Raw genomic sequence first — 12,225 nt, 5'->3', positions numbered from 1 at the left:
CAACCCAAATAATCACTTTAAAATTATTGTAGTTAAGTTTTAAAATAATACAACCAAATATTTTAAGGAACAACATGATAGAAGTTTAAAAAAAATAGGTTGCTTATATTTATTTGTATTTATATGTATATATATATAAGTAGTATACTTTGGCCGTTGCTGGGACAACGCACCCGAGACCGGTTCTGGGACAAACCGTGTGAGACCGAATCTGGGACAGAAAATTGTTTAGAGAGCGACCAAGAGTGTGAGTACGGGTGGTCAGAACCGCGCCGCGCGAATCACCACGCATGTCATCGCTGTCCCGCCACCACCGCCACCAACGCGTTGTTACTGTAAGTATGCAAGCAATTGGCACGCGCCTCGTCATCACCGCGCCGCGCGGACTGCTGAAACCGTCACCACCACCGCGCCGTGTGAGACACCGCGTGTTGTTTCTATAAGTATACAAACAATCGGTACGCGCCTCGTCACTGTCCAGTCACCGCCGCGCCGCGCGAGGACACCGCACCTTATAAATTACTAGTTTGGTATAATGTAAGTGTATTGTGGATATTATCAGGAATTAATGAAGCAGAAAAGTTGGAAAGAAATCCTGCTTCGAGCATTAGAGGTTCATAAACCTGTGGTTAAGCGATTCCCTAAGAGAAAAATTGTAACTTTGGGTATTGATGATTTGTGGGCTGCAGACCTTGTTGTAATGATTAGGTTTTCAAAGGAAAATGATGGATTCAGATACATACTTAATGTAATTGATACGTTTTCAAAATATGCGTGGTCAGAACCATTAAAAACTAAAAGCTCACAAGAGGTTACTAAATCGTTTGGTAAAATATTAAGAAGAGCGAAATTGGTTGGTCACAAACCCCCGAACCTTCTTCACACGGATAAAGGACGAGAATTTGTTAATAAGGAATTTAGAGAGTTTTTACACAAAAATCAAATAAAGTTATACCATACTGAAAATGAGGAAAAAAGTGCCATTATAGAGCGTTTCCATAGAACTCTCAATGAAAAAATGAAAGTGCACTTTGAAATTCAAAACTCTTTTAGATGGGTGTCACATTTACAGAAGCTTCTACGTCAATATAACAGTAAATTTCATAGCACTATAAAGATGAGCCCATCAGAAGTGAATTCAAGCAATGAACAAACTTTAAGAAACATATACGCAAACACTGGACGATGTCTAGTATTCAGACCCAGACTTTCGGTTGGAGACCGTGTAAGAATTACTATAAAGAAAGATGTATTTGGAAATAAATACCGCAGAAATTGGACAAGAGAAATTTTTCGGATTGTGGCCATCAACAAAACTTGCCCTGTTACCTACAAAATCGCAGACCAGTCTGGTGAGGAAATAATAGGATCGTTTTATGAAAAAGAGTTACAAAAAACTATGTTTCTAGTTTAGAGTCAAATGTATTAATAATGCTCTCATCCTTCCTTCCACTCATCCCACACACCCACCCTCTTCCTACTCCTCTTCCTATTCTCATCCATCCATAACCTCATCCTTTTCCATCGTCAATCGCCCATACAATAAGAGAGTAGCCAGCTCTATAATAATGGTGTTTTCTCCTGCTAGCAAGCAAACAGCATTTCTCAATGCTACGGACGGTCTTCGAAGATCATCAGTCAAGAAATGTCTGAATTGTGGAGAAGAGGTTACTGCATCTAACCTATCCCGCCACCAAAAAACAAAGAAGTGCATCCATACCTCATCCTTTTCCATCGTCAATCGCCCATACAGTAAGAGAGTAGCCAGCTCTGTAATAATGGCGTTTTCTCCTGCTAGCAAGCAAAACAGCATTTCTCAATGCTACGGACGGTCTTCGAAGATCATCAGTCAAGAAATGTCCGAATTGTGGAGCTGAGGTTACTGCATCTAACCTATCCCGCCACCAAAAAACAAAGAAGTGTATGTCAGCGTCAAATCCACCAGCTTATGCTTCTTCCAACGGATTCAATGAAAAACCTCCTTCGATGAAACAAGTATGTTCAAGGTGTGGTGCTGAAGTCAGGAACTCCTCCATGTCCCGCCATAAAAAAAACAAAGAAATGCATGTCCACGTTAGACAGACAAACTCTGGATTTTGATATGTCTATGTTGGAAAACTACGCTGATGCTGTGAGTGACAATCAATTCCAGAACGTGATTGCTGATTTTGATATGTCTATGTTGCCAGAGTCCTATTCAAATCTCAGACCTGAAGAACAAGACGCGATTGCTGATTTTGATTTGTCTATGTTAGACACTCCAGATTTCTATTCCAAAATTAGAGCTATAATTGGTCCATCTACAGCTGACGCTCCAAAGTTTGAAACCACCAGTAAAAAAGGATACACCCCGATTCATCGAAAATTATATCAATACTTGGTCCACCACCATTTGAAGTTCCGGATAAGTCAGACTATTCACTGCATATACCATATAGTCCTGTATACCATTCACCACTACATATCCCAGAGAGTCCCAACATACAACGTGCTTAGTCCGACCGATGTACGTGCTCAAATAAAACCCCAGAAGAAACCATGTCCAAAATGCAGTAAGGAAATAACGGTTTCCAACATGGCTCGGCACCAAAAATCTCAGAAATGTGCCAAAAACCAGCATGGTATGACCATATATAACGAACGTCTGAAAAAGATGGAAATCAAACCAGCTCCTAAAAAGTAAAAATGTGTTGGATTTGTGAAACACCAATAGAGTCATCCAACTGGAACCGTCACAAACAATCGAAACGTCATATCCGTTTGTCAGCACTTCATGAAGGTCCTCGATACAGGAGTGAAGTATTACCCATTACGAGACTGACACCAAGACTGCCGTCACCTACTCCAGACATCAACATGCTGGTAAAGAAATACCCAAAACGACCAAGGGAAGTCAAACAAGTAACCGAAGGTCAATACAAACGATATAGCTCTTGAAGCGATGATCCGAAAACCGACTAGGACCGCAAAAGATTACTACAGGTGTGAAAAAGATTATTAGTGAGACACCGACTAGTACAATTAATAGTGAGAATTCGATTAGTCCTACCATGGAAGAGAGACAGCTTCTGTCTGAAACAGAATCACCTTCAACACCTCATCTGGTTCCGGTACGTACTCCAAAGGAGTCACAGACAATACTTGATGAAATATCAGAAGTCCAGTCGGCATTCACGGGAAGATTGAAACGTATGTGATTATGAACAAACGTGGGATCAAAGATCCAAAAAATGTTTCTTGAGATATGCAAACCACTCGTTGTTGACAAACTTCAGGAAGCTGTAAAAGAAAAGAATCTTAAGGTAAACATGGTTTATCATGCTGAATTCAAGAAAATAATAAACGATGTGGAGGTGACTCAAGTCATGAACTTTTAAAAACGAAAAATGAAATTCTTTACTCGACAACGTCTCTGTCTGACTATTATAACTCAGCAAAACTTAAGATGTTGGTTGAGATGGAGGAGTTTGAGGCAAAACGGTTCTCAATGGTCACTTAAAAAGTGTGAAAGACTTGGAGATCAGAGTCAACCGATACGTTCCTTTTTCACGGATCCAGCTATGTGGTTCTACCAAAACAGATTCAATCCAAAAAGGCTGTTATTAATGTAAAAAACAAAGATCAGAAATGTTTTATGTGGTCTATTCTGGCAGCTTTTACATCCAGTTAAGGTTCATCCAGAAAGAATCAGCAATTACGAACCTTTCAAACGAGAGCTGCTTCATGCACTAGCAAATTGCGAATGCCCCATGAAACTTGATGATATAGCAAAGTTTGAAAGACTTAGTGGCATTTCTGTTAATGTCTATGCTTATGATGACAAGTTCGATATATTCCCGCTGAGAATAACTGATAACGAGATGGAAAAACACGTTAATCTACTGTTTATCAGAGAAAAAACAAAACACTCACTACTGCTGGATCAAAGATATGTCCCGTTTGGTTAGTTCACAGATCTCACGAAATGGACATAAGATGTGGATATGCAATAGGTGTTTGCAACACTTTACGAGAGAGGATTTACTCATCAAGCATAGAGAAGACTGTAACACACACGATGCTGTGAAATTGGAACTACCAGAGCCAGGAACTGTAATTAGATTTAAAGATTTCAATTGCTCAATGAGAGTGCCCTTTGTGTATTACGCAGACTTTGAATGCTGTCTAGCACCTATTTTCAACATGTCAACCGTGTAAAGTGGATTGTAATGGTAATCATCAGTCGTTCACTATCAAATATATCAGAAACATAATGCCATTTCCTTCTGTATGTATGGGGGGTGTTGTCAGAGGACGGCTTTTCCAAACCACCGATTAAATACTTTGGAGACGATGCTGCACATGTATTTGTAAAATCATTGATTGAGGAGTCGATAAGGATTAATGAAACTTTACAAGAGTGAAGCAATAGTCCCCATGCAGTTGATGACAAAAGAGCAACAGGAAATGTTTGAATCTACAACTACGTGTCATATCTGTGGAAATTATCTTGGTGATGATCGTGTTAGAGACCATAACCATTTGACGGGTTTGTTTAGAGGAGCAGCTCTACAACAAGTGTAACATCAATTTCAAAAAACCTAGGTTCATTCCTGTTTTCATTCATAATTTAGCAGGTTACGACACTCACCTATTCATTAAAGAGTTTGGTAAGTTCGAAAATCGCATATCATTGATACCCAACAACGAGGAGCGGTACATTTCCTTTACGGTCAGTGTGGAAGGTGGAATTGAACTACGATTCATCGATTCATTCAAGTTCATGTCACAGAAGTCTCGATAGGTTGGCAAAGAATCTGACTAGATCTCAATTCAAACACCATCTCAACATATTACAATGGTAAGGACCTCAATTTATTGCTACGAAAAGGAGTGTACCCTTACGACTACATGGACAGTATAGAAAAATATAGTGAAACATCACTACCTAGTCAAGAAGAATTTTACAATAGACTGAAATAAACAACACATAACAAATGAAGATTACAAACATGCGTGCGCGATGTATGGACCGCCTTTAACATTCAGAACATGAAAGAATATACAATGCTATATAACGAAAACCGATGTCTTGCTGCTTGCAGATGTTATGGAAACTTCAGGGATGTATGTCTCAATACATACAAATTAGATCCTGCATGGTATTTCACAGCACCTGGGTTGGCTTGGAAACGCAATGCTAAAAAATTACAAAAGTCGAACTGTCTCTATTGACTGACATCGATATGGTACTCATGGTTGAAAAGGGTATTCGTGGTGGTATTTCACAGTGTTCTCATCGATATGCGAAGGCAAAACAATCCCTACATGAAAGACTACGGACAAATCGAAACCAAATAACTTACCTCATGTATACTTGGATGCAAACAACCTGTATGGGTGGGCAATGTCTGTAAAACTACCATATATGCAAAACTTTCAGTGGAGCAGTACAGACATCGATGTAATGAAAGTTAGTGGACGATTCACCCACAGGCTACATATTAGAAGTTGATTTGGAATATCCTGAAGAAACTACACGACGTACACTCTGATCTACCTCTCGCTCCAGAACGTAGAGTCCCACCAGGATCGAAAATGGCAAAGCTTCTGACAACTCTCTACAGCAAAGAAAAGTATGTCGTACACTACAAAAATTTAAAGCTTTATTTGAGTCTGTGGTTATGAAACTAAAATACATGTTCATAGAGTTCTTAGTTTCTGTCAAAAGCAAATTGGTTGCAAACGCGTTCATTTAATCTGAATACCATGGAGCGTACAAAGGCGAAAAATGATTTTTGAGAAAGACTTTTTCAAATTAATGAACAACTCAGTTTTTGGAAAAACTATGGAAAATATGAGAAATCGTGTGGACATTCGTTTGGGTACTAAATCCAATTTAGTGGAAAGATGGGTTAGCAAACCGAACTTTAAGAGTCGAACCATCTTTACAGAAAACCTAGTTGCTGTACATTTTAGTAAGAAAAAACTTTTGTTAAATAAACCTATTTACGTAGTATGAGTATTCTAGACATAATCAAAGACACTGATGTATGATTTCCACTACAATGTAATGAAAGAGAAGTATGGATCTAACATAAAAATGGTGTACACTGATACCGATTCCCTGATATATGACATCAAAAACGAAAAACTTCTATGAAGACATGAAACATTTAATTGGATTATTTGATACAAGTGACTACCCCAAACCCCAACCAATATGGGCTTCCCCACGTAAACAAAAAAGTTCTGGGTAAAATGAAAGATGAACTTAATGGTCGAATCATGCGAGGAGTTTGTAGGACTTACGATCCAAGATGTATGCGAGCAATATAGAAGACAACCATTTCATAAAGAGGTCTAAGGGTGTGAAAAAAGCTGTAGTTGAAAATGAAATTACCTTTAGCAACTATAAAGACTGTTTGTTTTAGTAACATCGAGCACTACAAAACGATGAATACAATTCGGAGTCAAGCACACAATCCGCTACAGCGTAGAACACCATAAAGTGGTACTTTTCATCAAAGGACGACAAGCGTTTCGTACTCGAAGACAATATCCGAACCCTAGCATGGGGTTCATTATAGAATATGCGAAACTGTTAAATTGTAAATGTATGTAAGAGAACATACTATGGAAATTCAAGTGTATTGCAAAGATAAATTCGAAGACCAATTTTTACCTATGACCGTTACGGTGGTCTTATTGTAGGACCGTCTGGGAGTGGTTAAAACGAACTTGTTATTGAATTTCATTTACAACAAAGATGGAGTTCCGTTCAAGAATCTATACGTGTTCAGTCGTTCAATAGAACAACCTGCATATGTAGATCTGCGTGAACAATACAGTAGATTAGAAAAAAACCTTAGAAGACAAATAGCGTTTTTCTATTCGTCCCTGTCAAGATCTCATTTCTATCGATGACTGCAAACCAAACTCATTTGTGGTATTTGATGACTGCCTCCCTAGAAGAGCAAACTAAAATCAAAAGACTATTTCATTAGAGGACGTCATAAAGGGATTTCTTGTGTCTACCTGAGTCAGAGCTATGGTCGAGTTGATATGCAGGTCATACGAAACAATGTTAATCTGTTGTGTCTGTTTACAATGAACAAGTACTATACAAAGAGAGTGTTCCAGGACTTTGTAGGTTCTGACATGACTTTCAACCAGTTTGAGGCTCTCTGTTTTGAGTGCTGGAAAAACACCTCATGGGTTCATATCTATTAATACAACAGCTAAACCACAAAAAAGGAAATACATGTGCAATTTAAAAAAGGAAACTAAGTGTTGAATAATACTTCGTTGTAAAACGTACCAGTATAAACGTAATTTGACGTTCATAAACGTAATTTGACGTTTCATAAACGTAATTTAACGTTCATAAACTTAATTTGACGTTTAAGTATAAACGTTATTTAACGTTCATAAACGTAATTTAACGTTTAAGTATAAAACGTAATTTGACGTTTAAGTATAAACGTAATTTGACGTTCATAAACGTAATTTTAAACGTTCATAAACGTAATTTGACGTTCATAAAACGTAATTTAACGTTCATAAACGTAATTTGACGTTTAAGTATAAACGTTATTTAACGTTCATAAACGTAATTTGACGTTTAAGTATAAACGTAATTTGATCGTTTAAGTATAAAACGTAATTTGACGTTCATAAACGTAATTTGACGTTCCAGTGTAAACGTGACTTGAAAGATTTGAAGAATAATGCTGTATCTATTACTATAAGTATACAACATGGCGAATAAACTAGATGCAAAAGAAGCAAGGCGACTTGAAAAAATTCAGACTGTCTTGGCTGCAAAGTTCAAACGTGCTGAACAGGATGAATTAAAAAAACTTTCTCAAACAAAAATACTATATCATCAAATGCTAATGAGACGTCTGCCAAATGTAACATATCAATAACACATGATCGACCGCTCACTGTTTCTAAAGCTAGAAAGTTGGATGAGTTTAAACCGGACGGAAATTACAAAGTGAGTTTGCTCAGACCCATTTTAAAGAGTTAGAAGATGTTCGTGAAAATGAGGGAAAAAGTACGAACCAATCACCAGAGCCATTAGGGAACAACAACATAGAGAATTTGAAACACAAAAAGATACGTAGTCAAAACCGTATGAAACAGTTGGTAAGATTTCAACCTCAAGCATCAGATCGTCGAACGTTTGAGGATGTAGATTACGATGATGAGCCAGAAGTACAACCTCAAGAGCAATCGATGAAACAGTTGATGGATTCTAAAGTAGTAACACTTGGTTCTCTAGGAGCCCGATACCTTCCAAAATCCAACGACAAACAGTTTGGTATTTGGTACGATGAAAATCTAGAGCAGCCGATGATCGGTTCCGAACCGATTTACATTTGATTATGATGACATTATATTAGTCAGCTCTCAAAAGAAATACAAAGGGACTGAGGGTCTTTGGAGATTGTTGACGAAAAACAAATATAGTAGAGAAGGATCTGTACACCGATGAAGACTGGAACTCTTACAAGGACATTTGTGGTGAGGACAAACTCGCTTTTCCAAAGAAACAATCCCAAAAGTAATCGTCCCAAATCAAGTCAAGGACTAAAAGTGGAAACATATGATAAAAACCTATTTGGGATGAGTTGGTGAATGGAAAAGTGGCAACAATTGGTTCAGGGTTAAAGGTTTACAATGAAAGTCCGGTCGAATATAAGTACATAAAGAACTTCAAAGACCTCATTGACAGGTTACACTACATTCAAGCTCAGGAAGAAGCTGGGAACAACAACTTTCATAATGAAAAAACTGTCTGTGGTTGATTTCCTTCACGATGAAATGGAAGACCTAATTGCTACACCTAAAGGGTTGAAGTACCTAGTCAGATGTTTGTCTGTTTTTGCTGAACATGTTATAGAAGGTAAAGGGCTTTTGAACGACATCATTAACAAGTTACCATTCGAGTTACATGCGCCCAAGAACTGGAAATCTTGATACGTAACAACTACTGTGGGCCCGGCACCCAGCTTGACAAGAGGACTTGCTAGGGGAGATAAGGGAATTAATCCCCTCGATGAAGCTTGTAAGAAGCATGATATATGGTATAGGGATCATAAAAAACACAGAAGACAGGTGGGAGGCGGACAAAATATTACAAAAGAAAGCTTGGGAGAGGGTTACCTCAGATGATGCTGACTTGAATGAGCGTATGGTCGGCCTAGCAACAACAGGAGGAATGTGGTTGAAACGTAAACTCGGTATGGGGTTAGGAACTTCAGGATGTATCATACCCATCAGATATATAAAGCAATGAAAGCAAATATTTTTTACCCTATATATAAGATAGAGGATATAATAGAACAGTGATCAGTGGTAAAACCAGTGATGGAGAAACTGTATATTGAACTTTCGAGCGGTATATAGCAAGAAGTGAGTATAGAACTGCAATGCCAGTTTCAGAGCTCAACTTCAATGCACCCAACAACAATACAACATTCAAACTGGATCATGGAGACGCATTTTATGATTCACGCATAATGTACCACATTCAAGGAAAGTATGTGCAAAAATCTGAATGGATCTGATTATCAAACTAACTCTACTGTCAAACTGGTAGACAACTTCGCGGCCTTCTTGTTTTCAAGAATAGAGCTGAGGAAACACAATACATTGATCGACACAGTAGAACTCCCCGGCATCACCAGCACTATAAAGGGGGTTGTTAAGTTACAGTAACACTGAAAAACAAACACTCTCAAGTAGTGGTTTCTCATCATCGTTTACAGGAGGTGGGAAGTTTGAAGCACTCGGCACACTCGGGCATTTAGGATTAGGGTTCTTTGACCACCTACGTTACCCGATGTACAAGGGAGGTTTTTGAAAATCACATTTACTAGGAATGAAGATAATGATGCGTTGTTTCACTGGAAAGGGGCAGGGTCCACAGCAACGGATCCTGGTGATGGAAAAATTGTGATAGAGTCGTTTGTGTTACGAGTCCCCATAGTCGATTATACCAGCACTTCCAAAATCCAGTTAATTGATGGTTTGAAACATCTGAGTGACAAGGATGCTTTAGTCTACAACTTCTTTCAATGGCAATGCATCGACAAAAGAGGGGTGTTCGGTTCATCGTTCAGCTTCGATATTACAAGTGTTTACAGAAATGTGTACAATCCTAGATTTGTTATTAATCGCACTTCAGACAAACAGAACAAACACCCAGGCAAAAGATCCTAGTAGATTTGACAGCTGCAACATCAAAAATGTGTCTGTGAAAATTAATGGAGAAAGGTACCCTCAGGAATTGCAGAATTTTTGATATTACTAATGGTATATACAGGATCATGTACGATCAGTACCTAGGGTTCCGAAAAATAAACTTCGGAGACCAAATAACGTGTTAGTAAACCTGAAAGAATTTATTGATAACTCACCTATGGTTGTAATTGACACACATCTACATCAACCAACAACAGAGAGATCTCGAAGTGACATTCAGATTGAATTAGATTTTGTAAAAGCTATTGCATCTCCACAGGGGAGCAGCGGCACCACACAGCATATGTTGTCGTTGTATCTGAGGCACATTTTCTCATATGACTCCGTTCTCCTACCACACTACTACTGGAAACAAGGTGGCGCCCTCGGATAGTACCGTTAACAGTTAACTCTACTACGCCGTTAACTTGTGAAAACCCACACCTACCCTTCCCCACCCCCTAGACTGAGCAAACTGGGACAGTTTGTTTACATGTTATAGTTCTGTATTCATTTTTATTTAAAACTTCCTGAAGACGGGGGTATTAAATCCCCCGAAATATAGAAGTGAAAAAATAGTTATTTTGTTTTCTTCTATTTAACACAGTGATTAGTATATATATATATATACATATATATATATTTTGCTGTTGAAAATTTAATTAAAACTATCAAAGCAGTTTTTTCTCTAGAAATTGATTTTTGAATTTGAAATGTCTTATCAAGTCATTGTACATTTTTTTCAAAGCCTTTAGTAAAATAAATAAAACAATTAAAATACTTGAAGTAACTTTTATTGGGTATTATAAAACAATAAAAAATGTCAAATTTGTGCAAAATTAATTTTGTCTTTGTCTTCTTACACAAATACATATGTGTGTGAGTGGACATGTGTGAACACCTGCTTCTCTCCACTCATGACACAAACAAATACACAAACACCATAGCAAAATATCCTGTTAGGATATACAACTTGTGAAAATACATATTATAGAGTAGGTATCAGGTACATCTCTACTATCATAAACTAATGTATTCTCTTACTTTGCCAGTTTACACCATGTTGAGACACAGTTAAATTCTATAAAATACTTTTGTCTCACTGTGGATATCCATCTTCAGTTAAACAAATATTAAACAGTTACATAAATTTTAGGTTTTAGTAGTGATGACATTTAAGTCTAAGAGAAACCTTATAAGAATTAAGAAAAACTATCATAATTTGAAACAGTCCATTAGTGGGTGAGTTCATAAGTCAAAGAATATGGCTATTTGTCACATAAGAACATTAGATTAGTTTACACACTTGTTTGGATAGATTATACTAATTATGGGACTTCAGGTATGGAATTAAAGAAAGAATTTTTTCAATGGTTGTATTTGTAGGAATAAATTCATAAAGCTTTAATTTTTTATGTATGTAGATTTTAAATCCAAACTGTGTGAGGAGGAGAGGAACTGGTACACTCTACGAACCAGCTGTTTGGCGTGATATCGGCCGCAGTGGAGGAGAGAGGATGGAGACCGGTGGAGTCAGCAGTTTGCGAAGACTGGCGTTGACTCATGTCAACACTCTCCTGTCTCTTCTGGTTGACCAGACCAGTCTGCAGACAGAGGTGGTAATATTTTATATTTTTAGTATAAGCCTACAATACACCCATACAAACAAACATTGGTTAACAGGGAGAACAAACAAATCAATTTCCATTAAGTGTGTTATAGTTCTAAGTTTGTTAAAGACAGGCACTTACAATTTGTAGTAGAATGAAGTTTTATTTCACTATAAAAAATGATATCCAAAAAAGTGATATAGAATTGTTTGTCAATTTATTTTTATATAATTTAGTTTGATATTAATTACATTTTCACAACATTATTTTATTCAGTGCAATTTTTAATTAATAATTTATAGTATATATCTACATTGTTTGCATGTATCAAAGCTGAAAAATACACTTTGCAACATTGATTTGAACTGATTTAGTGAACTAA

General features: G+C 37.3%; 1 protein-coding gene across 1 annotated transcript in view; it reads left to right on the top strand.

The window, feature by feature from the left end:
- Window positions 1–11,852, top strand: part of LOC124372830 — a gene marked incomplete at its 3' end in the record, with an annotated part of 50,193 nt that extends 38,341 nt beyond the window's left edge. The window contains exon 10 of the mRNA XM_046831235.1: window positions 11,713–11,852. Within this exon, the coding sequence (XP_046687191.1) occupies window positions 11,713–11,852 (140 nt within the window). The remainder of the gene's footprint in view (window positions 1–11,712) is intronic.
- Window positions 11,853–12,225: the final 373 nt, after the last annotated feature.

Source organism: Homalodisca vitripennis, unplaced genomic scaffold (genome assembly GCF_021130785.1).
Source record: "Homalodisca vitripennis isolate AUS2020 unplaced genomic scaffold, UT_GWSS_2.1 ScUCBcl_4091;HRSCAF=10035, whole genome shotgun sequence".
NCBI classification, from domain to species: Eukaryota; Metazoa; Arthropoda; class Insecta; order Hemiptera; family Cicadellidae; genus Homalodisca; species Homalodisca vitripennis.
Note: the sequence above shows the minus strand (reverse complement) of the source record. Positions and strands in the feature narration are given on the sequence as shown.